This window comes from Tenrec ecaudatus, chromosome 4 (genome assembly GCF_050624435.1).
Source record: "Tenrec ecaudatus isolate mTenEca1 chromosome 4, mTenEca1.hap1, whole genome shotgun sequence".
In the NCBI taxonomy this organism is placed as follows: Eukaryota; Metazoa; Chordata; class Mammalia; order Afrosoricida; family Tenrecidae; genus Tenrec; species Tenrec ecaudatus.
In genome coordinates this window covers 149,973,511-149,999,232 of record NC_134533.1, presented here as the reverse complement: position 1 = coordinate 149,999,232, position 25,722 = coordinate 149,973,511, and the positions used below count along the sequence as shown (strand labels likewise).

Here is a 25,722-nt window from a genome sequence, read left to right as displayed (position 1 = left end):
ATTATATTACTAGCCACAGCTACTCTTGCTCAGGTCCACCAATGGCAAAGAACTGCACTGGTCCCATAACATCACATCCAGCATCCTGAGGATGTGGATAATTATGTAGGCAATACAGGGAATTATTTAATATGGCTCCTCTAGCCTTTGTAACTGTCACCAAGTGACCTTTGTTTTCCTGACAGGTCTGGGGGGTCTGGGTAAGATGATGGGCGAAGATACTGCTGATCAGATTATAGGATTCTTCTGTGAGTCACTGTCAACAGCATTAACTCTGATTGTCATTCCAACAGGTATACATGAGCCATCTCAGAAGCAGGGAGGGTTGGTGTAGTGGGATCTCACTACCAAAAAGAGAAAAGAGCCAGGAGTGGAGCGTGTCATTTGGACCCTGCGGTCCCTGTGGTCCAAGAGACATTGTTGACACCTGAAGAACAGCTCCAGCAGTCCCAGGGCCAGAGCATTAGACAGAGCAGTGGACTCCCAGCCCTCAAAGAAAGCTGAGTACGCTATGGGCAAGATGCTAGTTGGGAAGTGAGGTGCCTCTGGGCACTTACGATATACCTGGAGCTGAGTGCTTTCAGGTTGAGGACTAGAAATGAGTGGCATACCTTTGAACATGTATTACCAGCTCTAAAAGAACTCAGTAACACTGCCAACCAGAGCAGAGGAGATGTCAAGAGGTAACCAGAGCAGAGATGCCAAGAGGCTGAGGGCCCAAGATATGCCTGCCTGCATGGTAGAAAAGAATCTGTCCTGACTGAGCAACCATATCCTGAGCATGTCTCACTTGCCAACATCCCTCATGAGCCCGTATCATGAGTATCATATGTAAGTTCTGGTGGCCACTGCAGTAAATAATCAACATTATAGAAACAGCAGTGGGAGGAAGGGTTGCTGTCAGAATTGGTAGGACGGTTGGAGGGTGGGGCATGTCTGCCCACAACCTTGTGGCGAATAGCCTTGGAAATCAGAGAAGGTCAGAGGGAGGTAGGCTCTCAGGAATACCTCAGGCATACATTGCAATTCAGTACCATAAGATCTCGTTTCAAAAATGATGAAAGTGAAGGCCAAGGTCACATCAATGGTGGATGGTAAATAAGAGGTTTAGAACCAAGTACTCTCATTTCCTGACATCCTCCCTACCATAAGACCCACTGCATCTGAGATTATAAACCTATTAATGGCTCGAGTTAAATGTATGATTGCTCTACAATATGTATGGGGAATAACAAGAGCTTACACATGCATGTTCAACACATGCATTCACTAACACACATACACACATTTGGTCTAGAAAACAAAAATTAGTGCTTTTTATCAAGAAAGCCATTAAATTACATTTCTGAAGGGTATAGCTATATTCATTTACTCGATATCATTAATCTCAACTTGCCAGGTAATATACACCCCAAGACACATGCCATGGTAGTGGGTTCCTGGAAGTCTGAAGGACCATTTCAGGAAAACAGAGGAGGGTCTGTCTGATATGGTTGTATGGGTAAGCCTTGTCAGAGACACCTGTAATGCCAAGTATCTTACAGGGCACAATTGCTTAAGAAACTATAGGGTCCAAGGTATTTTATAAAGGGGCAAAACTTAACTCTACGTAGCTGCTGGTAGCACATACAATTGAACAAAAGACACTACTAAGTCAAATCAATTTCAGAAAAGCACAGAGTACTAAAGTCTTTGGGCAGTCAGTGTGCTGAGATACCAGTTTGTTGTCATTTGGGATTATAGGAATGGCATCGAAGCATAAAACGTAAGTCAGAAGAATGTTTGTCTCTCTTGGTGAAAACTCCTATTTGTTTCATGGTGCTCTCCAAACCCTACGATTGTGCTGTGTTGAATTACAAGGTATATAATTCAAAGGAGCCCTGGTGGCATAGTGGGCTATGTGTTGGGCTGCTAAGATGAAGATCAACAGTTCTAATCCACCAGCTGCTCCATGGGAAAAGGATAGGCTTTTTATTCCCATAAAGGGCTACAGTCTCACTGTCCCACAGGGACAGTTCAACCCTAGCCTATGGGGTCACTATGAATTGGAACCGACTGGGTGGCAATGAGTTTGGTTGGTGAGTTCTAATGAAAACCAAAAAGTGTTTGCATGTCATATTATTTCTTCCTCTTTTTTTCACACTATTTCTTATTTCATGTTTCTTGCCATGAGAAATTGAGTATCACAAAAATAAGGTCAGGGGAAATATTGTGTATCTTAAAAAAAAAACAACTTAAAACGTAAATTGTAAGGTACTATCGGTCACTCCTATTTATTGCTGTTTGTAAACTCCCCTGGCTTCAGGGGCTGCACCGAAGGAACATGATCCTCGGTGACTCACTTGTAGTCTGGGGTGACTCTGCCAGCAAATGGCAAAAAACACATGCTGTCCTGTACTGCTTCCCAGCTCTCCGATTTTGATGGAATCCATGCAAGCACTGAAATTTGCTGTTAGAAAATTAAATTTTGAGGGGGGAAAGGTCATATTTGGTAGATAATTTTCATAAGTCAGTTTGGAAATGTTTATTCTTCAATTCAACATAATAGGACTGAATATTGATCTCAGGATATTATTCCAAATTGTGGACTATATCTGAAAAGATCATCTAGCTTGGCAGAACCACATTCTTTGTACGCATGGTTTGCATTTTTCTAATTGGGTACTCATTTGCATGCATCATGAAAGAAAATACATTGGGAACTATAATAATTTTACACTACTAAAACTTAAGTGGTTTTAATCATTACAGTGGCTTACATAATGTGAGAATCCATGACCACTGAGTTTATTTCCACTGCTAGCTTCCTACAGGATCCAGAACTGCCCCAGAGGGTTTCCAAGGCTACAATCTGTATGGAAGTAGCCTGCCACATCTTTCTTCCATGGAGAGGCTGGGGGTTCAAACATCCATCTCTCAGTTAGCAATCAAGTGCTTGATCACGGTGCCACGAATATTGTGCACTTAAATAGTTTGTGCTAAAGGAGTAAAGTGTGGATTCAATCTCACTTTCCAGGATTACCAAATTTTAAAAGGCATCTTCATTTTATTTAATCAATGTGAAGTTATAGTCACTCTGTAGTTAATTATTTTCATCCTGAATATAAAGTGTTTATGTCTATAAGTACATAGGGCTTGATACTTAAATTTTTAAAGTAAAATTCTACTGGGCGCTTACATTGCTCCGTGGCCTTTCTATTCAACAGCCCATTTAATATCTATTTCCAAAACTCCAAATTCACTGTCATTGAGTCAATTCTGACTCATAGTGACCCTATAAGACAGAGTGGTTTCCCAAGGCTGTCACGCTTGCTGAGAGTAAAAAGCTTCATCGGGAACAGCTCGTGGTTTCAAACTGCCAACCTTGAGGTTAAAGTCCAACATTAACTTACCAAACCACCAGGGCTCCACATTGACTCTCATAGCAATATTATAAAGTAGCTCCTCTAGTGGCCACGTTCACAAAAGTAGTTTAAGGTTGAGCCTGTATTTGACCGCAGGAATCTATCATCTTCAGTCACGTGGCAGCAATTGGATCTTATTTAATTTTCATTTATTTCATGCTTTCATTTAACTGTTCATTACTTTGCTTGATAAACATACACTGACAGCTCAGATAAGGAGCTATGGTGGCAGAGGGGGTTGATGTGTTGGCCTGTTAACCACAAGGTTGGGGAGTCAAACTCCATAGCTGCCCCATGGGAGAAAGAGGAGGCTTTCAGCAGCTCTAGAGATTTACAGCGTCCAAAACCCACAGGGGTAGTTCTACTTTGCCCTATAGGTCGCTGTGCAGCAGAATCAGGAGTCAGAGGTAGTCAGAGTGCCCAAGTAACTGCCAGGCTCTCGAGGGTAGTGAATAGTGCCAATGACAAAATGCATCGGGTTGAACTGATACAAGTGAAATGCAACTATATAAACCCAAAGGACGCATCAGCCAGTGCCCCAGCCAAGTGTGTGGCCAGGAGAGCAGTCAGCAGCAGGAACTCCTCTAAAGCTTACCTCTTACCCACAGCACCTGCCAAACCTGGAGCCCCAGTGCTGGGTAAGAAAAGTAGCCAGGCGGAGCCAGCTTCCAAGATTCCACCCACAGACCGTAACAGGCTCTGCTGACCGTTACACCAGGACCATCCTTGCTCTTGCACTGGGGTTCAGCGCAGGGTGATTAGAGCAGAGGCAGTGCACTTCTCCCAGGGCTCACCTGAGCCACTTTTCTCCAGAAACCCTGGCCCGTGGGGTCACTGTGAGTCCGAAACCACTTGATGCCCTGGGTTTGCTTTTGTCTTTCTCCCCTAGGTTTTGGAAAATAGTCATGAATAATGTTTTTCAGGAGTTCCCAAAGCTGGTGAGGAGAACAAACTTTTGAAGAAATGATTAAACTCCATTGAAAAAACTGCTCAAATGATAAATTAAAAAGAAAGGACGCAGGGAGAATCTTCAGACTCTTAGGATCTCCATTTTTTCATATTTAAAAGAGGTATGGGTAGCAAGTATTTATTTTTGAACAGAAGTAATTCCAAAACCAGATTAAATATGGCAACTTGGTATTAATTTCTCTTACACACCACTCATATGAAGTTTTATTCTACATATGTGAAAGACGCAGGGATATTTCTTCCCCTCCATATGAAAACAACATACAAAATAGAGTGAAATAGTTGGGAAGACAAAAACCTCTGTTTAAGTGATTTGCCTTATAATTTTAAGAATGAATAAATCTCCCATGTAGAATTAATCTGGAAAGTCTCCTGCAGTCCTTTCATTAATCTGCATGATCCTTAAACTCAAGTGCATAATATTTTAAAAGTAAATCACTCATGTCTATGCAATGTAGCCATAATAGGCATGAAGCATTTAATCCATTTATCATTAAAGCCTTACATTGTACAGACTGGCAAGAGTCCATGAATAAAGGCTATTATTCAAGCCTCAATCAGCTGCCTGACTCATTTATATATTTATTAACAATTTTGTCTGTTGTTTATATATATGTCCCTGCATGAATACACCTATATGGCAACAAAAGCAACTAAACCATTCATATTTATGGTCAAAGTTCTAGTTTTCTTTAACAAGCTCCTTTAAAAGGAAGCTCTGCTTCCCAAGACAGGTAAAATTTACATTCATACTGCTTTTCCCTCATCTCCTCTAAGAACACACCAATCTGTGTAGCACAGACAGGAGGATTTGCAAGGGTGCAAAGGTGGGTGGACTTTAGAAATTCCCTGAACACCTAAATATGTGTGTCATATGTTGGGTTAAATACTGATGTACATTTTTCTAAGAAGTTGTTCATGCCTTTGATAAGATCTCAAAATGACTTATAAGCTAAAACAAAAAAAAAGTGGCAGGTTTACTGGAATAAACTCATCTTCAGTAATTAACATGCCTGTGTTGAGAATAGGACTCATTAATAGCTGAACACTTTACAAGTTAATTCACCCAGTGGCATCACCCCTTACCCTTTCTGAGTCCCCAATGAAAAATACAAATATAAAGATAAAATAAAGTACATACTGTATTATGTTTGGGAGGCCAGTTTCTATGTACTGTTTCTTCGGCCTATAGACAAAGACTGATACAATTAAGTTGATACCACATGACTAATTTCAAGGGACCCTGAGCCCAAATGGGTTTAAGTGTCAAAGGTGAAGCCAGTTAAGTCCATGTGTTCCCTCCGTTTCTCTGCCGCAAAGTCACCTCCGGAAGGTGCGGTAAGCTGCATGCTCTAAGTCGCTGGATGAAGGAAGGAGTGCATCACTGCCTTTAGGAAACAGGACATCAGTACTCGTTGGGGCAGGTCTCTGGGATGAGGGTGGTAGTGGTGTCCGACCATAGCCTATCCTGACATCCTGATGTTAAAGGCGCAAAACTTCATCTTCATACCACGGTTTTGAGAGATATTTACTGTACGACTACTCTAAATTTCTGTAAACCAGTCATTGCAAATCAGATGTAAACATGTTTATTTAGTAAAATTCTGCATCATCCGGGTTATGCCCATGCCCTCCAGTACAAATAGAGAGTAAAACCTAATATAAACTTCCCAACAAAATGAAACAATACAAAGAACAAACACCTGAGCAAGAGAAAATCCCAGCTATTTGTATAAGCAGTCAGTCAAGCAACATTAGGTGTGCATTTCCACAGCAGCGCGGCCCCTGCAGAACCAGCACTAAGGTCACGGTCCTGCTGCCTTCCAGGGAGTGACAGAATACCTGCTTCCAACAGAAACAAGTGTGGGGGTGTGGGGAGTGAGGGCAGGTTTCTCCCATGCCCTGGGAGTAAAAGCGAGGAAGGCTTGTCAGAGGAGCCGTCTCTGACCCAAGTCTACCGGAGAGGTAGCTGTGAACTGAGAAAAGAAGAGTGGAAAGGTTTTGAGAAGAGGGCATGTGCCGGCGGGACAGTGAGACAACAAGACCCAGGACAAACTGTAAAGGTTGGACAAGAGAACCCACACGCCAGGTGTCCCAGAGAGCCTCACTCCCAGTGAGCAATTCTAATGCAGAGGATGGATGTCAGGGCTCTCTTTTGGGGCGCTCCTAGTGGAGAGTTAGAAGTTTGTGCAACTCCACAACTGTCATGATCAGACAGTGATATAAATGATTTTGGATAAAATGAAAAATATAAGACATGAAAGATGGTCATGTTGTCCTCATAAGAGATGTAATGTCTCTTCATTAATTTTTTTCTTTCTCCATTTTTCTTGAGGAGAAGTAAGCTGTTTAAAAGAGGAAAACAAGTGGATAACATTAAAGATACTCTTGGGTTTAGATAATTTAGGGGTACAAATTTACAATTTTCATTTAAAATATGTGCCTAAAACAAACAAAAAAATCTGTGGACTGAGCCACTTCTGACTCTGCAAATCCCTACGTTTTACTTAAAAAAAAAAAGACCACTGATTATTTCTGTAAAAAGTAAAGGGGGTGGATGAGTAGAGACTAAGTAGTTGAGCAGTGCTGGTCATGTCAAACAAAGTACCTCCGAATCTCTAAAATTTCATTCTGAAAATATACAAAGATTCAATTGAGGAATTATCTTTTGTTAGACACTCTACACACGCTAAGAGTTTCATATCATTTAGGTATCTCAAAACCCATTTCAGAGAGGTAATAATAAGTAACTCAATTTTACCAACCCACTGCACCGAGTCACTGCTGACTCATAGTGATAACTCTATATCGGGTTTCTGAGGCTATACATCTTTACTGGAATAGGCAGCCTCAACTTTTTCCAGAGAAGCAGCTGGTAAGCTTGAACCAACAACTTTGTGGTAGCAGCCCAAGACATATCCAACACTGCCACCAGAGCTTGTAGGCAGTTTACAGGAACATAGCTGATCACACAATTAGTGACTGCTGAAGTGAGAATTAAAAAGCAGCAGGCCGACATTCTTTTCACAATGTACCTATTTACACAATAATAAAATGTGCTTTTAAAATGTTTAGACCAGGTTTTAAAAAAAATCAAGATTTGTACTATGATCCTGTTATGACATTACTCTTTAAGTGAAACACGAACCAACTTTTAGATTAGGAAAAAAAATTCGCAGCAATAAAATAAATGAACAGTGACATTTACTTATTCAATATTTTCTACATGAAAAGGTAAACTTTCATTTTCAACTTGTCCTTAAGGATACTTGTGTTATTTTAAAATCTCAGAAAATATCATTGAACTATCCTAATCAAGAGATTTTTGCCTAGAGTGTAAGTCTGAGAGAAGTTAGAGATACAAGTTAGCCTTCCTTGGTGAATGAAGACAGTTGTATTACATCATATCAGTTAGCAATGATTCGCTTTATTAATTTCTATGTTTTCATAACTATTTTCTTTTTCAGTCAAAATTTTCTATTCTCCACAATGAACTATGATTGGGATTTTCTCTGGCTTAGAAGTATCTACTTCTGGGTTTCGCCTAGGGCTTGCTTACGATGTAAGTTCCTGAAGCAGAGAAGGGAAGAGAAGTCTGCTATGATAACTTGTCTCAATCATTTGAAAATGAGGGTTTGCTTTGAAACAGCTTTTGAAGTTCACCTACGTAGCTAATTAAACTTCAGCCTTGTGCTGTGATGGGCAGGCAGAGCTGCAAAAATCCCTTCCCTGATACCACCAGTCTGGGGTTACTAAACTACATTAAGAAGCATATGGGGAGAGATAAAAAAAAAAAAGTCTAAACAGTGTGGACAAAGAAAAAGACAAGTTCCTACGTCTCACAAAATTTACAGTCTAGGTGGCACTCAAATACAGGCAAGAAATTTAAACAAAAGGATTTTTTAAAACAATACAAAAAAGAATGCTGACACAGGGCAGTGACCTGCCCAGAGAAGACTGATAATGGACTTAAGGAACAGAGGTGGAAAGCGTTAGGAGCAACTCTTTATTTCTTTCGCAAAGTCGACTTCTCTGAGTTTGGTTACCACTTCCCCACATCTCTGGGTGATAGCTCCACCCACTGTTCCTACAGTAATGACTCTTCATTCTTCTTCTCCCTACTGACCAGCTCCTTCTCCCGCGTGGCAAATGCCTGCTTCCACGGTTTCACACATTCTCCGCTCAGTTCTCTAGCTCAGACCTCATTTTTTTTCCTCTCCTATTTTTCCAGTGCTGAATTTCTTTGGAGGGTTGTCTAAACTTGTTGAATCTTCATGTAAATCTTCCAGCATATGTGACTCATCTCCTTGGAATCTGATTTCTAATCTGGCAGACACCATTAACTACATCCTTCGAGAAAGTTTTTCTCTTGCCTTCTTGGTAACGCATCACTGTGGCTTTACTCCTACGTATCAGCCTGCTTTTTCTCCGTCGCTTTCTTTACTTCTTCTCCCTTCTATTGGTGGAGTATGGAGTGATGCACTAAGATCAGTCTCACGAAGATCTCTCCACACACACCGGGGTGTTCTTCCTATAATGGAGCACCAGTTTCTATGCAAATGACTTTCAGATAATTACCTTTCATAAATTCAACCATCTGAACATTATTCTCCCCCCAAAAAAGCCATCACCCCAATTATTAGTACCTGTTTTTCTTATATTAGCAAATATCAATGATCTATCCCTACCATGCAAACTATAAACTTCACGGTCATTTCCAGCAAGGTTTCCTATACACAAGCTAAGAGATGAGTGACAAAACAGGAGTGCAAAGGATTTACTACTGCCCCCACTTTCTGGGGCCTATTTTTTTTAATTATCACCTCAATTTTCTTGAAATATCTTTGCGTGGGCTATGTGATTTTTATTGTGCAAAATGGACTATGATGAAAGATAGAAACTAAATAATTTCCTATCATTAGGATGACTAATAGATTAGTCAGAAATAATCTTCAGTTTTTCCAGTTCGGTGATTTCCTCTAGGCAATGTAGAAGAAATGAAGGCGTTCTTCAGTGAAGCTCAGACAGCATTTGAGCTAGGGTTTTTGCTATGTTGTTCATTCAGAACTCCTAGTTTCCATTATTTTCGTTTTCCCTTTTAAGCATACTATAGATATATTACATTCAGCTATCCATCTACAAAATTTTAAAAGTGTCCAATTTATTAGCTGAAGGAAGCCACTGATGTTTATTTTTTCATGTTACTCATGTATTTTTCAAACTATGAAATAAGACATTGTAAATTCCCACCAAATACTAGCTCTATAAATTGGTACCAAGGTGAATAAATGCGACAGTTAGAAATAATTACAGAGAAACCTCTGAAGAACTATTATTCCACTATTTTCAAAGGATCACAGAGTCCAGTTTTGTAGATAAGAGTACTCTATTTAACACAAGGGAGGCATTCCTGGGGCGAGAGGTCATGATAGGCAAGACTTAGCCTGATGGTATCTTGCTCTCCTGCCTGCAAAGGCTGTTCTGTTCTCCTCAAATTCCCACCACAGTTTCATTCTACAAGGGTCCTTTCTGTTGTTGGATTGCAGTAAGAATTAATATGCCCTTCATAATGGTTTAAGATGTCCAACATCCTTAATACCATAGTGATATTTACCCTTTTTCTCTAGAAGTGTTTTAAAAACCAGCAAGGGTAGTGTCGAGCCTCATGTCATTTTCTCCAAAAAAGCATTGGGTATTGGAGCCAAGGCTGACTAAATGTTTCAAATGTATAATGCTCAGAGATCCTTTAGTACTCACCACCAAAACAAAAGAAATATGAATATAGAAAAAAGCTGAATTATTTCAAACTGCCGCATTTTCTTTATCCGATTCTATGTGTTTTAGTGAAGATACGATTATATATCAGTGTTTAATTTTAGAATCTCAACTGCTAGCTTTTTGCTCATGATTGTTTCTCATCTACTGATTCCCAAAATATCTCTATCTGTAGGGTAATCTGAGTTACATTAATGAGAGTCTGTAACCTAAAATGTTTTTCTCCTACTATAACAACTATCTGGTAATGCTGGAGGGAAAATGCCATCAGAGTTCTTTCAGCGAGTACTCACAGTCTTTTAAAATCAATAGCTTCTTACTAATGTTAAAGAGGAAGAAGAGTGTATTACCAAAATAATTTACCCTTTAATTCATTCACTCATTAATTTTAACTAACTCACACATCCATTTCTTCAATAAATACAAAGTGAGCTATCCAGATAACTAAGGAATATGTTGATATGGCAAAAACTATATAGATACAGCAAATCCTATATGCTCTAGTATTTGTTAAAAATACATTTCTTCCTGAAGGTGCCAATGTTTGTTTTCTGTACCCCATCTTTTCTCCTCCCTATTCTGCTCTTTTTTCTAAAATATGCAAGAATTTTGGAGGGAGAACAGCCATCAGTCTCAAACTCACAGACTTACATTTTAAATAAAATACTTAAAGCACATGATTTCTCAGGAAGGTGGGAAGCCGCTTGCTGCTTTCCCAGACCATCCTATTATTCTGCAGTATAACCTTGCTTTCTCATTCCTCTGGTATTCATGTGACTGTTACCTATTTCCTTCTGTCCCATATCTGGGACTTATCCTCTTCTATTTAGTTCTTAAACATGCAACGAGTATCCACCATTTTGCCAGATACTGTGCTAGACACTGAAAATAAAGAGATACAATGAACATCCCTGACCTCGACAAGCTTAGATCCAGTAAGCAAGGCCAAACGCGTAGGAAGCCAACATTCAAAGAGTTGCTTCTCGGATAGCTCTAAGGCTAATCCTGACACAGCAGACAGTCCAGGCCAAACAGCTTGCCCCACGAACTGAGCCCAGCGACTGGGTTGGGTTCTGCTTCAAAAGATGAGGATATAAGAATGGTAATCCTACGTGGGCTTATCCAAGATTATTCTCATGTCTGGGGACCCTGATTACAGTCACTGGCATCAGCGTGGAGTGAGAGAAGTTCACAGTCACTGGCAGCACAACCACACCATTGCTTTCTCCACCGGCCTGCCAACAAGTCAATGGTCCTCAAAAGAAATGAAACGTCACCTCACCACCAAGATCTAAATCTTCTCAATACAAATACAAGTTTTGTATTTGGATTCTCTGAACACAGCCAACATTATTAGAGCTCATCGATTGTATTTCTATCACCCAATGTTCATAAAAATGTAATATAAGTACTATTATTAGCTTCATATATAAAAACCTAAATCCAAACCCAATGCCAAATTGATTCCAACTCATAGCAACCTATATAGGGTTTCTGAGGCTCAATGAAAGCACATAGCCTCACTTGTCTCCCAAGTAGTACCTGGTAGGTTTGAACTATTGACCTTGCAGTTAGAAGTAAAACACAGCACCACCAGAGATTGTATACGAGGGGGCACCCCCCCCAAAAAAAACACCCCAAACTCAACAACAATGGCAAAAAGCTCAGCTGGGCAGAGTTTTCATGGTATGCATTTTTCCTGCTAAGTGAGCGAGCATCAAGCAACTCACTCTGAGTTAGTGCACCCAGTGGCATCACGTAGGAAAGTTCTCTCTTGTCACAGTGAACTTTCTCATAAAAGCAGTTTTGCTCGAACCTCATTTTTTGTCACTGATGATTTAAGAGAACAGCATGCACTGTGGAATTTTGTTTCCTGCTCAGGAAAAATGCTGAACAGACACTGTCGTGATATTGAACACAGCTTACAAGGATAGCGTTGTGGGAATAACTCAAGTATACGAATGGTTATCTCTTTCAAAAGATGTGAAATGTTGATTGATGACAACCTTGTTCTGGACATCAATAGACTTCCCAAACAGATAAAAATTTTGACAAAATTTGTTACTTGTACTCTCAGACTTACGATGGACCACTGACGAGTTGGAGAAGTTATCTGGACTATCATGGAGCTAGGTTCAGTGAATTTTAACAGAAGAGTTGGGAATGAGAAGGGTCACTGTGAAATGTGTGCCTAGAGTTCTGACTGACCAGGAAACATGCAGAAAAAATGCTGTGCTTTAAGAACAGCTCTGAAGCGACCCAGACTGTTTTTCCAAGGTCATTACTGGTGATGAGACATGGTGCGATTCTTGCGACCCTAAAAGTAAACATCAATCAAGCCAGTGGAAGACACTATCGTCACCTCGCCCAATAAAAGCCCCTCAAGTGAAATCAAAGATCAAGATGCTGCTCATTTGGGTTTGTTTGTTTGTTTGTTTGTTTGATGAGGGGGATAGTATATTTGGAGTTCATTGCACCAGGTCAGACTGTTAACCAGGCATTCAACTTAGAGGTTCTGAAAAGACTGTGTAACAGTGTGCAAGAAAAAAAGGCTTAATTTGTGGCAGATAGATCTGGTTTTGCCACCACAACACACCTGCTCACGCAGCCATCTCAGTGTGACAGTTTGGGGCAAAGCAGCATGTTTCTCTTCCCCCACACACCTTATTCACCTGATCTCACTCAGTGCAACTTCTTTTTGTTTCCAAGAATACAAAAGGACATGAGAGGACAGCAATTTGATGGCACAGAAGAGGTGAAGAAAAAATGAGGGAGGTGCTGTCAGTCATCCAAAGAGATGTGCTTGAAAAATATTTCCAAGAATGGAATCACAGAGTTAGCAAATGTGTTAAGTGTAATGGAGAGTATTTTGAAGGTGATATGGTTGTTTTGTAAAAAAAAATTTAAATACATAGCTTGGGAAAAAAAATTCCAGTTTTGGGGGGTTATCCCCTCGTATATTAAAGAAAACTCAATTAACTTTCATGATCGCACACATTTTAACAATGATTGAATCGGAATGCCTAGGCAGAATTTTTATTCACTTTAGACTTTTCCCTACACCGCTAAACTTTGCTACATATCCCTTTAGCGTAAAGGACACCCTGATTCATTAGTCACAGCATTGGGTGGTCCAGAAAGAAATGTGTGTTCTGCTTGGTAGTTACAGTGGCTGTGGAAAGTGTGTGTGTGTGTGTGCGCGCGCGCGTGCGTGTGTTCTGGTTTCACCTCATTTTTTACTCAGGCTGACTCTAGTTTAAATCCTGATTCAGTCGCTTCCTAACTGTGTGACCTTGGGAAACTTAACATAACAGCACCAACGATTTATTAGCTATTTTTAGTATGCTAGCCACTGAGTGTTTGGCATACATTCTCATTAAGTTAAATTAAATCACAAAAATCCTGACACAGAGAAAATATTATTCAGCTCTTGGCGAGGGTGGGACTAGGGCTGAAAGGGAAACTATGCAACCTCTCCAGAGTCAAAGGGTCAGATCATGAACGGCAGTGCAGAGTGAGGAGAAGGGAGCTGCCGCAGAAGCCGCTCGGTGGCTCTATGCTAGGAATGGGGTTCCCTCTCCCTTGGAGAACTGGCTTTCACTGCCGGGGATTACACCAAAAGGACAAAAGGGCAAACTCTGGACCATACATCCTGGGTCCTCATCACCATTTCCTGCTGCGAGATCCACCACGAGCTACTCAGCTTCTCTCAGCCTTACTTTCTGCATTGGAAAAATTGAAATAAGAAATATATCTCAAAATGTTTTTTGGCAGATTAAATGAGATAAGTGGAATGCAAGAGTGAATACTCAATCACTTCGTCTTATTTTTGAAATATAAACTCCCCAAATGGTATCATTATCTAGACTCATCCCTAGATCGATTCTCTTTAACTTGCTCTGACCAAGGGCAGAAGTGTTCCACACCAGGTACTAATATTCCTCGGGAGAAACACCGGACAGTCTGCTTCGGTCAACAGAATAGCCTGGGTAAGCTAATAGGCAGTTTCACTCTGTCACACAGGATCACTGTGAGCCAGAATGACAAGAAGTTCGTCAGTCCGGTGACTCCCAAGAGAATATATCGCAAAATGTTTCCACTTAACATTTCTAAATATTTATTGAGAATACTGCGTCTACCAATATGAATAGCTCTTATGCTTTTCACCATGCCTACTGATCAATGGTCAAGAAGGGAACAAAAAAAGAGGGGAGACAGAGGGAGGCATGGAGAAACAGGTGATTTGAGTTGAGGGAAGGCAGAAATGCTCATAGGGGTGACCCTACTTAGGATAGGGATCTAGTCCTCACTTCAAAGTATTTCCTTGAATCAGCATTTTGATTTTTTTCTGAAATAATAGCCCTATAAATTACTACTGCAAATGTACTTCAGATAATTTAACTTTATCCTTCTAAAAAAAAAAACAATGAGAAGGAAATCCACATTCACAGTCTCCGTTTTGCAGGCACTTTTCTCCTAGGTCCATCTTGGGCTCTGAGTCCACCCGGATACCAGGCAAGTGGATGGAATGCACTGAAGGTCCCAAAGAATGGCATTAAATCTGCCCGATCCAATCAAGGCAGTGCCAGGAACGTCAGAGAGAACTTGGATTCTGAAGTGATAATGCTAAATATTTCATTAATATATTCTATAATCTTAAATACAATTATCATAAAACAAAAAAAACACGAATTAATTGCACAAAGTGAGTATTATCAGATAAATAGGTATCTTTCAATATGTAACCTGAGATTTTGCCAATTTGGTAAGGACCCAAAAATTCAGTGAAATGCAATTAAACATGTTTTGCTTGGAAACAGAAAATGTAGCACTTACATTTGCACATTTGTCTAACCCAGCGGTTCTCAACCTGTGGTTCACAACCCCTTTGGGGGTCTAATGACCCTTCACAGGGGTCATCCGATTCATAACAGTAGCAAAATTAGTTATGAAATAGCAACGAAAATAATGTTATGGTTGGGGGTGTCATCACGACATGAGGAACTGTATTAAAAGGTCTCAGCACTAGGAAGATTGAGAACCACTGCTCTAGCACTTAATAAAATTTTTTTTTTCATTTTTCCAAGGCAAATAAAGATATGAGTCCTAAGGAAATATACAAAGAAACTCTCTAGGGAGATTTGAGAACAGTACAAATGCCTGATTAAGATTGTACAAAACATTTTTAAAAAATTGTAACCCAAGCCCTTGCGATCACAGGGACCCACATCTCATGGAGATCCTATTGGGCCAAGAAGAGCTGCCCCACTGGGTTTCCAAGGCTGTAATTCTTTACACAAGTGCACTTCTATCTTTCTCCTAAGAGTGGCTGGGGAATTTGAGCCACCAATGGCTTTGCTAGAAGGTGAGCACTTTGATCACTTTGCTAACACGGCTACCAAATTTGTAAACTCAAACATTAAGTATCAAAGCATTAAAATTCCATTATTCTCAACTTATTATCCACTTCTATGACCTAGAAAAACCTCAAGATATTCTATTACTTTTACTTTGAATTTTCAAAAACTGAACTCACTGCCAGCGAGTTAGTTCTGACTCAGAATGACCCCTATAGAAGTGTCCCTGTGGGTCTGGGACTGGAGCTCTGTAGAGGAGGAGAAAGCCTCCCTTTCTCCCACAGAGTGACTGGTGGTTTCAAACTGCTGACCTCTCAGCAGCCTAACCCATAATCCATGAGCCACGTGGACATTTTCAAGTATCAGTAAACTATATTGACAATTGAATTTTTTTTAAAGAGCATGCTAAATAAACACTATCCATGAAAGAGCTTGCTTTTTACTTTATGTAGAGCTACTAGTAAATATTTTTATTTTTCACTTTTATAATGGTAAATACAATTTAAAAGTTTGAATGTGGCATTAAGCTTAATAGTCTTGATGGCTCCTTTATGGAAATCCATTAAAGGATTAAATCAATTTTGCAAAGAAAACAAAAGAAGGGGGGGAGGCAAGAACATAAGAACTGATAGTGTTGACAGTAACAGCACCAATAATCTCTTTTAGAAAAGGAGTCGCAATATCACTTCACACATTAATGTATGTAAGTGGAGGCAGGTTAAAAAATAAAAGGTTATAAATACACAGGAGCTGCCATAAAAGCTATCACTGAGGAATGCTGGTGCGGTCTAAAGGGCTCCCTCTCACATGCACACACAAACTCTCTCTCACATGCACACACAAACTCTCTCACATGCTCACACTCACATACTTTTTAAATGCCTTTCATTCAGTTGGTTTACACATATGATGTGATTTTTGTTAAAACTCAGAATCTTATGAGGATTAATGCCTTAAAAAAAAAACCCCACATATAGAGCTCTCAGAGAAAAGTGTACTCTATACTCACAATGCTAAGTAGAATTTCTGAAGGGACAGTGATATATCCTAGACCTACTAAGATCTGAAGCTGCTCCTCTGATTCCTTTGAAATTAATTATAGACTTGGTTTTTGGTTTGAAGAACTGGAGCAGATATTCCCTTAATGTTTCAGTCATAAAATTAATGAGAAGTAAATCAAATACCTATATATTTACTGAAATACATTATTTCTAATTTACTTTTAACTTTCAAGTCTCAACAAGATTAATTAGATGCACAACACGAAAAAGATTGTGAAGGAAAAAAAAGTACTTCATTTGATTAAAATCAAAGAATAGACGTCTGTTGAAAGAAAACAGAACAGGAATGTGAGTATCACAGGAAATTCCTAAAATAGTCTTTTAAATAAGTAGTTCCGCAACCTAGGACACATAATTTGACTCCATCATCAAATACAGAATTCTGAAGGATATTCTCTATCAGTCTACATTGAAATGATGACTTTGGCTTTTGTTGCTTTTGTTCATAACTTCTAGAACAGCTTCCTGGAGAAATCAGAAGCTTACCTTTAGATTCCGTGTGAAGAGGGCTCCTGGTGCTCTGAAAACTCCTGAGGTCTGTGTCAGACATTCTTTTCCTCCCAGGCTCTGAGGGGCTTGGAGACATTCCAACACCTGCTGCTACCAGTGAGTGGGGAGGCTAGGAAAGCGTTGGGGTTTGACAGCAGGATTACTGAGCCAGAGCCAAAGCTTGGGAAGCCTGAACAATTGAAAGCAAGTGTAGAGGGCAACATGGTACCCAGCATGGGGCTCAACTGTAGCAGCAGGGGGAGGAACATCTCCTGCCCTCACAGGGTTGTAGAGGCAGCCATTACAGAACTCAAGGTTCTGTCAATGGTCAGGGCTGCGGGGGTGGACACATGACCACGAGCACAGACCCTCAGAGAAGGCGAATGACTAGCGCAGAGCTCAGGTAGCGCTTGAAAAGAACCACCAAAAATCTCCACCAAAACACAAGAAGCAATGGAGAAATGCAACAAAATACATGGAGATAGGCCATTCTAGCATCCCACAAGACAGCCAAAAACATAGATGAGGAGGGGTATGGAGATCTAGTTCTAGGAAGAAAAGTAAGGAACACATATTATAGCATGTCTATTGCATTTGAAGTTAAAAATATAACAAGTGACATCAGGTTCCTAAATCCTGTCATTATTACATTTGTACCAAGATGAGGAATCACAAATTTAATGAAGCACAGGGTGCTGCTCCACAGGCAGGGATTGAAAAGGAATACTGTCAATTAGTGAAGGAGAAACTCAGGACAGAGAGAGAGGAGGTTAAACTCAACCGATTTTCAAACTGAGAAATCATGAAAATTGCTTGTTAATAAGTATAATACATGTTATATCAAACGCATCAGGTTCTATTCTAATTCAATGAAGACGAATGGAGGGATTCAGTGAGCTAAGAAAAGGGAAGTATATACGGGAGCGGGAGGTGCACAAAGAATGTTCAAAGATGAAAAGAGAGGGGAAATATGGAGAAAATGAAAAAATTAAGTCAGAATGAAGGAAAGAGTGGGATTATTTTAGTTAATTTTGATACAGTGTCAAATAAATGATTCACTGCCACCTAAGGTAACAATGCTGTCATTTCCTTAGAAATGCTAATAATTTGATAACCACTATTCACAGCCTCCCCTCCGACTGCTCACAAGCCTTCAGGAACTTGTCTTGAGGGGCCAACTGAATGTGAACTATTAAACACCACAAGACAGATCCTCAGACATTTTTGCCTTGATGAGCTGGATGAAATCCAAGCCAAAAACTAAGTGTGAATTTTGACAAGGCCATGATGACCCCTAAAATGTGTCCAATGAAAATGAAATATCTGAAGTCCAAATGGAAATGATCAAGTTCATTTAGCAAATGCTCTTTTTAAGACTAGAAGTCAAGCAAGCATGCTTGCTTACGCACGAGGTAAAGGAGTGGGGATGTGCTGTTGTTACACTGCGGGGGTTGCAATCACTGTCATGAAACAGACAGGTATGAAGTGGTGAACAGTATAAACTTTCACCGGAATCAAAATGAGAGTTTTTAAAAAGAACTAGATGAGGAAATAACAATGTGGGTTTGTGTATAGCTTTCATTGCTGCTATTGTTTGATATTATTAAATTTCATTTTCATAGGTACAAAAAAACAAACGTGATTTTTTTAAAACCAAAAACAAATAAAATGTGGAAGAGAAGATCGGGACCTGAGTAAGAGCTGTCAATCTGAAATGGTGCAGTCTGTCTACTTTTAACCCTAAACAGATGGGACGGTGTGGCAGCACCATTTCCAACAGAAACAGAAAATGTATACTAGCTTTCTCAGATGTGCTGTTACTAGAATGTCTTACTAAAGTAAAAGAATTAAGATTCTTAAGCCACTTTTCTCTGGCTGTTGTTACCCTCCACAAGAGGACAGATGATTGACAATTTCATGCCCAGGAGCTAGCTTGTCGACTCACATACGATGGGTGCAGTGGTGATTTGGGGACGAACGATGGTTCCCAAAGTGGGAACAGATATTCTTGAAAATACTTGGCGAGGGGAAAAGCTTATGGGCAAAGAAATTCATTATATATTCTTTTGCACACTATTTAAAAGTCATTATATTTGGGGGGGGGGGGTTCTTCCTCCATATCTTATCAGTGCCCTCATTAAGTTATGTAAATCTCCAAACTCAACCATCTACCTTTTTCTTGGAATACCTATTTATACAATAAATTTTTTTTTTTAAAGAGAGAGAGAAGGATTACATCAAATGGAGCATGTGGAAATCTTATTTCTTCCAACTTTTAAATGAAAGACATGGGTAAACTAACTGCACAATTTGTGACTGATAAGAACTATAGTAACTATAGTTATATATGCATATATACATACGATTTTTTTGCACATAATGCACCCACATTTTTGAAACACACATGCATACAATGCAGACGGCAATCACAGGAAACTAACAGGAGGGGGCTGCTTGGCTTGCAAAAACAGTACAAGTGCATTATTTGCATAAAATACTGTGTGTGTCCACCATGACACATGTTTCTTACATATGAAGAGCAGTCAAAAACGACCTCTGCTTTGGGGAGAGAAAATTTTAGAGCATGAAAAAATTTCGGAGATGGTGCGCTTAAATTTCTCACTTTACCAAAATAAAGAAGAGAGAGAGAGAGAGACAGAGACAGAGAGAGAGAGAACTGCATGATTGCTCAAGGAACTTGATTGCTAACATCAAAAATCCATCCTCTGTAATATTCTGGTTTATAGAACCAATATCTTATTAATTTGCTTTCATAATTATCTTGAATTGAAGAGAATAGTCCTGTTCTCGAAGCAAGAATTATGCATTTTAACTAAAGAAATTCTTTTAAGAAATTTAATTTAATAATTTAACTATCTATAATCTACCTTTGAAAAAGTGGAGGCAATCATTTCCAATGTGAATAAAGAGGAATAATTCCTTTCATATGCTAGGAAGCCTCTTTCCTTCTTTTTTAAATCACTGTTGAGTCGAGTGAAAAACAGAAGTAGAGCTTAAATAATGACAAAGAAATTACATGGAAAACTATGCTCCAGGGTATGAAGTATACCAACATCACTGTCGTTTTAAGTACTGAAACTGGAAGTAGATGTGGACGTCACTCACAGAGGCAGACCACAATCAGGTTTTCCAATGTTCACACTGTGATTCCTCTTCTAAAAGGAAAGGTTCTGATGTCCAAAATTCCAGAGGTCGCTTTTTTCTAGAAACACTTCCTCCTTCTGAGTCCTTGAGAGACAGGGCCTACTCAAGAGACCCCTGAAGAAACTGGCTCCCCATTTGCCTTATGCACTCACCAACATCCATTAGCCAACTCCATGCTTTATCTTCAAGAGATAAGTTACCGCTTCGTCTTGCCATGGTGCCATGAAAAGGATCCAGGAGATTCCCCTCAAACAACATTTCCTGCGTGACTGCTGCAGCACCAAGAATAAAAGATATGCCAGCTCAGCCACTTCTCCTTCCCAGCAATATTAGCAGCAGCGGCGGCAGCAGCAGAAGCTGGAGCAGATCGTTTAGACCCACCTCCTTGCAGGATGCTAGCCAAAGCACTCTGGTTTATGCCATACCTACACGGAATTTGCCTGTATGTTTGCACCTTTTGTCAAAACAGGTGTTTTCCAGGGATCGGTCTTAAAATCTGTTCCCTAAACAAGGTGACAAGTATACTGTATACAAGACATGTTCTTTCAAGCATACATTACCAAAGCAGAAGCCCTGATGAAGTATTTTAAACCTTTCTTCCCACCTCCCTACTCCCAATAAGCAAATGGATCATCTTAAAATTTCCAGTTAATGAAAAAAAGGATATTATAGTGTAAAATAGATACCAGCATGCGACTTTGGTCGTTTCTTTCATAATGTTCTATTTGACTTCCTACCAGATATTAACTTTTGCATTACTCATCTTTTCACAATCTTTACAACACTTTTAACAGATGGGGAAATAGCATGTCTCATGATCTTAACAGAAAGGGCAACAACTCCTTGGTTTTTATATTTCCTTTCCATGTTGATGCTATTGACTAAGTTGCTTTCCTCTGCAGGGAGTTCAATTAGATGGGTGGCGAGAATATGGCTGACAAAAAAGTGCATTATTATTAATAATACATTAACTCAAGTAATTAATCTAGAGCAAAAATCTTACAGCTATGAAAAACATCTAGAGGACTTTAAAATGTTCAATAGCTCAACAAAAGGATAAGTGAAAAGATGATTATTATTTTTTATTTGCTTACTTATTAAATAACTGGGGACCCCACGATATGTGTTTTCCACATAGCAAAATAAAACCACTCCTCATTAGTAATCATGAAAACCCCATACACTCAAATTCTGAGAATATTATTTTTCTAATATTAAATACATTACAATGTTTACCTCATTAAAATGATTATCATAACCTGGGTAATGAACACATACTGAGTATCTATTAAAAGCCAGGTCTGTTCTCAGTGCTTCCCATGTGTCACCCAGCTATAGATTAGATATTCTTACTGCTCCCATTTTAAAGATGAGGAAACTGAGGATCAGTTCATTTCCACAATTTGTCTGAAGATTCTATAGCCAGCAAGTGGTCTGGACCCAGGGTGATTGATTCCTGGGTTGGGCCTCTTCACTTTTAGATTAAAACTGCAACACTCATTTTGGCCGCCTGCTTGGGTATCACAATCTTGCTTTTAATGAGAGAGACAACATTTGAAACTGTTTCCATGAAATTCAGACACGGTAATGGCTAATATATATGGGTACTCTGTGCCATATAGAATTTCCTAAGTGCTTTATATGCATTAACTTACTAAAGAATTCTCAACCCTGTGAGGTGGATTTGTTCCCATTTTAATGGTCAAATCTAAGGAACTTAAGATGCGGAATGTTGTTAGTTGTGCAAGGTCATATAACTAATAAATAGCAAAGCTAAACTTGGATACAGGAGACTTGCCATCTACTGCTCTAGAAAGCTGACGGAGTGAGAAAGCTCTCTTCCCCACGCCCCTCTCACTGCCTGGGATGGTAAAGCGTCAATAAAGTGAACAAGAAAGGCCAACTCAGGTGGAATCCTGCTGGGAGGAGAATTTGATATACAAAATATAATATTTATAAAGTATGTAAAATTTAGGTAATACATAAAGTCACATTGGTTTCACTTAATAAGGTTCACTAATTTAAGAAAATAAAAGGTGTAGTCTCAGATATTAAGAAGTCAAGGTCGAATTCTATTTCCATATTCTCTCCCAAGTGTACTCTCTCTGCAGAAGTTCTTATAGGGCATGAATATCACTGTCACCAACACTGTCTGTTAGTCTGGTTCTGAGGATTATCACTGTCTGCCATTCATGCTGATATTGAACGCCCACAGTGGCACAAGTAAATTTGCTTACCCGCAGGTGTCCAACAAAAAGGATGGGCTCAGAGGCGATTCCAAGAATCATCGAGACCTATGGGCTGAAATCAACCTTGGAACAAGGTACTTGCTTGAACATTAGGCAGCTATATGGGATCTCTCTTCGATTAGCTAATTAAAGCACAAAACTATCTGGTTAATCTCAGAGAGTTTGAGCCATACAAACAGGATCTCAAGTGAAAGACTAAGAAAAAGTCCCAAATTAATGCATGTCTTCAATTTGGCAACAAGCCTAACATTGTGGACTGATTTGGGCTACTTAGATCTAAAACAATGTCCAATTCAACTCATTGTGATCCTTGAAGACAGACCAGAACTGCCCAATAGGGTTTTGAGACTGTATGTATTTACGGGAGCTGAAAGCCTCATCTTCCTCCCAGTGAGCTCTTGGTGGGTTCAAACTACCAACCATTCTGTTAGCAGCTCAATACCTAATGCACTGCATCCCCAAATCTCTAGCCTATTATAAATTAGTCTTCTAGGGGCTATTCTAATTTAAATTTACATAAGAAATTATGACAGTTTCAGAGGGAAAATATGGTTATGGGAGAAGATTCTTAATTATTGTCAGATTTCAGGCATATCTCATAAAGATGTGCAGGCACTTGCTAGCAATTAATGGCAACACAAAAACAAACCAAAGAAAAAGCACCGCCATGGAGTCATTTCTGAATCATCATGAGCCTGAAGTGTTTCCTAAGGCGCCTCAACTTTCACTGGAGCAAACAGTCTCTTTGGGTTTGAATCACCTGCCTTACAGTTAGCAGCCCAACGCTTGCCAACAGCTCCACCAGGGCGCCACGCTTTAATAGCAAGAAGAATTTGTTTAGGGGCCCACGTGGCATAGCTGTAGCGGATGTGTCATGTAGTCTACTCTTCATTATTTTTATAGCCAAAAGCTTCCGTAGAAAGAAGATGCCTTAAATTATTTGTCCAAAATTTAGACAAGCTTCCTCTCTTAAAGAATTCCTTAGGAAATGGGGTACTGCAGCCATACATGCCTGATTTACTCTTTGGCTGACAGTACTTTTTAAATTTGTCTCAGTCACCAACTGTAGCAATGAATTAACACAAAAAAATTATTCTAAAATTCTTAAAAGAACATTCTGGCATCTTCTTCATGAGAAAACAAAGTAACCCCACAGCCTTTTACATAAGAAGGAGCATAGCAAATGCTTTTAATGACCTTGGCATTACTAAGTGATAAACCAGGAAAAATCATGACTCATTTATGCAGTCACCAAGTATTTATGCAGATTATTTTACTGCTCAACTTATCCACTGCAGCTACAATTCTTATTTCTTTCTGGTGTTAACGACAGTACAGCTAAATAAAGACATAAAAATCTAAGCTTCTGGTCATTTTAACAGACTTTACTTTTAGAACGATATTAATAGAGAAGTTATAAATGTAGAATAAGATAACAACTTCTTAGTCATCAACACTTACTGGGTCTCCATCCTGCCATGAAATTCCTTAACATTTTTGGCTATAGCTGGAAAGGAAGAAAAGCACAAATTCTGGACATACTTAGACCAAACCAGATAGGGTTGCAAGGAGCTCCTCCATTCCTTCCTGAATTTAAACAATAAACTAGTATCAGTTCATCAAGCCTTGAAGAATGCTGAACGAGCTGGATGTGAACTGACGACCTGAAAGTGAAAAAACTCCAATCCTGCATTTCAAATTCCTGAGTCATTCTGTTCTCACAATTTTACGTTTTAAATAAAACAAAATGCTGGTTAAAGAAAACCTTCAAGTGATTCAGTATGACTTAGTGTTTCCAAACCAGGAAAAGAGAAAACTTCCCATGTCTGAGATAACACTTGTTTTCTGTAGATTGGAAAATAAACATTTCCTATTCGCTTAGGCAGGGCGAAAGGGAGGGGGGAGAGGTTTGCAAAAGGAATGTGTTAATTTGTGTGGGAAAGTAGCAGGGAGAGAAGGAAGGAAATATGGAGGGGCACATTTTGGGATGAGAATTTTTAGATTTGATCTTTCTACAAATGCGGGGGGAGAAGGGGGTGTATGTAGGTAGAGTTACAGTTTTCCTAAAATCATGTGCATGAAAGAACTGCAATCTAGCCTAAAATCAACAGAAAACTTCTCCTGCCTGCACAGTGTGTTTCTATAAATTCAGTTGATAATAATCTATTCCTTATGACATAGAATAAAATAATCTGAGCTCTTTAAATTAGATGAACTTGATTTTTAAATTTCAATATACATAATTCTTTTTCTGCATCTCAATGCAAGAGCCTCACCTACCCGCGGCCATAAAATGAGCAGATTTACCTAATATCAGGCTTATAGAAACTTAAGAGATAGCTAACCCATTTCAAATGCATTTTGTGGGTTCTATTATTTACTGAATTTATTAAGGAATGACGGAGCAGAGTGTCAGTTTTATATCTGTTAAACAAGAATATATACGTAATTCACATAAACCTGGCATTTTGAATTGCTGAGTCACCAATATGGGTTTCTACTCCAATTGTCCCTTTTTTCCTTGGCCTCCCTGTGGTTGGCTGGAGGGACATGATGCATGGCTGTGTTCCATATTTGGGAACAAGAATGCGAAAGAAAAGGTCCAAATACCACCTGCATGTCAGGAATATGCTTATCTCTATTAGCTAAGAACTTCACTACACACCTTTGAGGCAGGAATATTATTATCCCTGTTTTACAGGCAAAAACATTCAATGAGGTTGGATGGCATATCTGGAAAAATAGTTTTCACGAATGTCTATAATAGCTTGGACAATATGAGACCACTGTGCCATTGTGTGTTTGTGTAAATGTGTCTGCTGGTACACCCACACACATATTTACTTTCCTGTTTTCTATTATCAGAATTGTTAGAAACGTGTGTGTGTGTGTGTGATGTATGGGGTTATAATTTATGTTTTCAAGAGTTTATTGGAAGCTTTAAACTAATTAGAGACTGCAAGTCTTTCCATTGCCAGATAAGTAAATCCAGCATAGGTAAAATCACTGCAAATCCAGTAGCATGTCTATTCCAAGATGAGCAGATTCTTTTTACGTTTGCCAACACTAGAAAATAGAACTGACGCTCCTTTTGAGAGAAGTGCATTTTCGTTCTCTGTGCTTTGTCACTGCTGTGGGATCCACACCAAGTCAGCTTGGCTAAGGAGTACATGCCATTCTGTGATTTTTACAGGCTTTTCTTAAACCCTAAGAGAAATGTTTTCCATCTTTATTTTTGTTTATCTTCATGCAA

The 25,722-nt window shown here is 39.3% G+C and overlaps 1 protein-coding gene across 10 annotated transcripts in view; it reads right to left on the bottom strand.

Annotated features, from left to right (window-relative positions):
• MBNL1 (muscleblind like splicing regulator 1) overlaps window positions 1–25,722 on the bottom strand; it is a 177,094-nt gene that overhangs the window by 90,799 nt on the left and 60,573 nt on the right. Inside the window, exon 2 of one of the 10 annotated variants that reach the window (XM_075546939.1) lies at window positions 20,373–20,492. The exons of 8 other annotated variants lie outside the window; for them this stretch is intronic. In XM_075546939.1, the coding sequence (XP_075403054.1) occupies window positions 20,373–20,378 (6 nt within the window). In that variant the 5' untranslated portion in view covers window positions 20,379–20,492. Of the gene's footprint in view, window positions 1–17,052; window positions 17,199–20,372; window positions 20,493–25,722 lie in introns of those variants that run through there. One more of the 10 variants, XM_075546941.1, reaches the window with a different exon arrangement.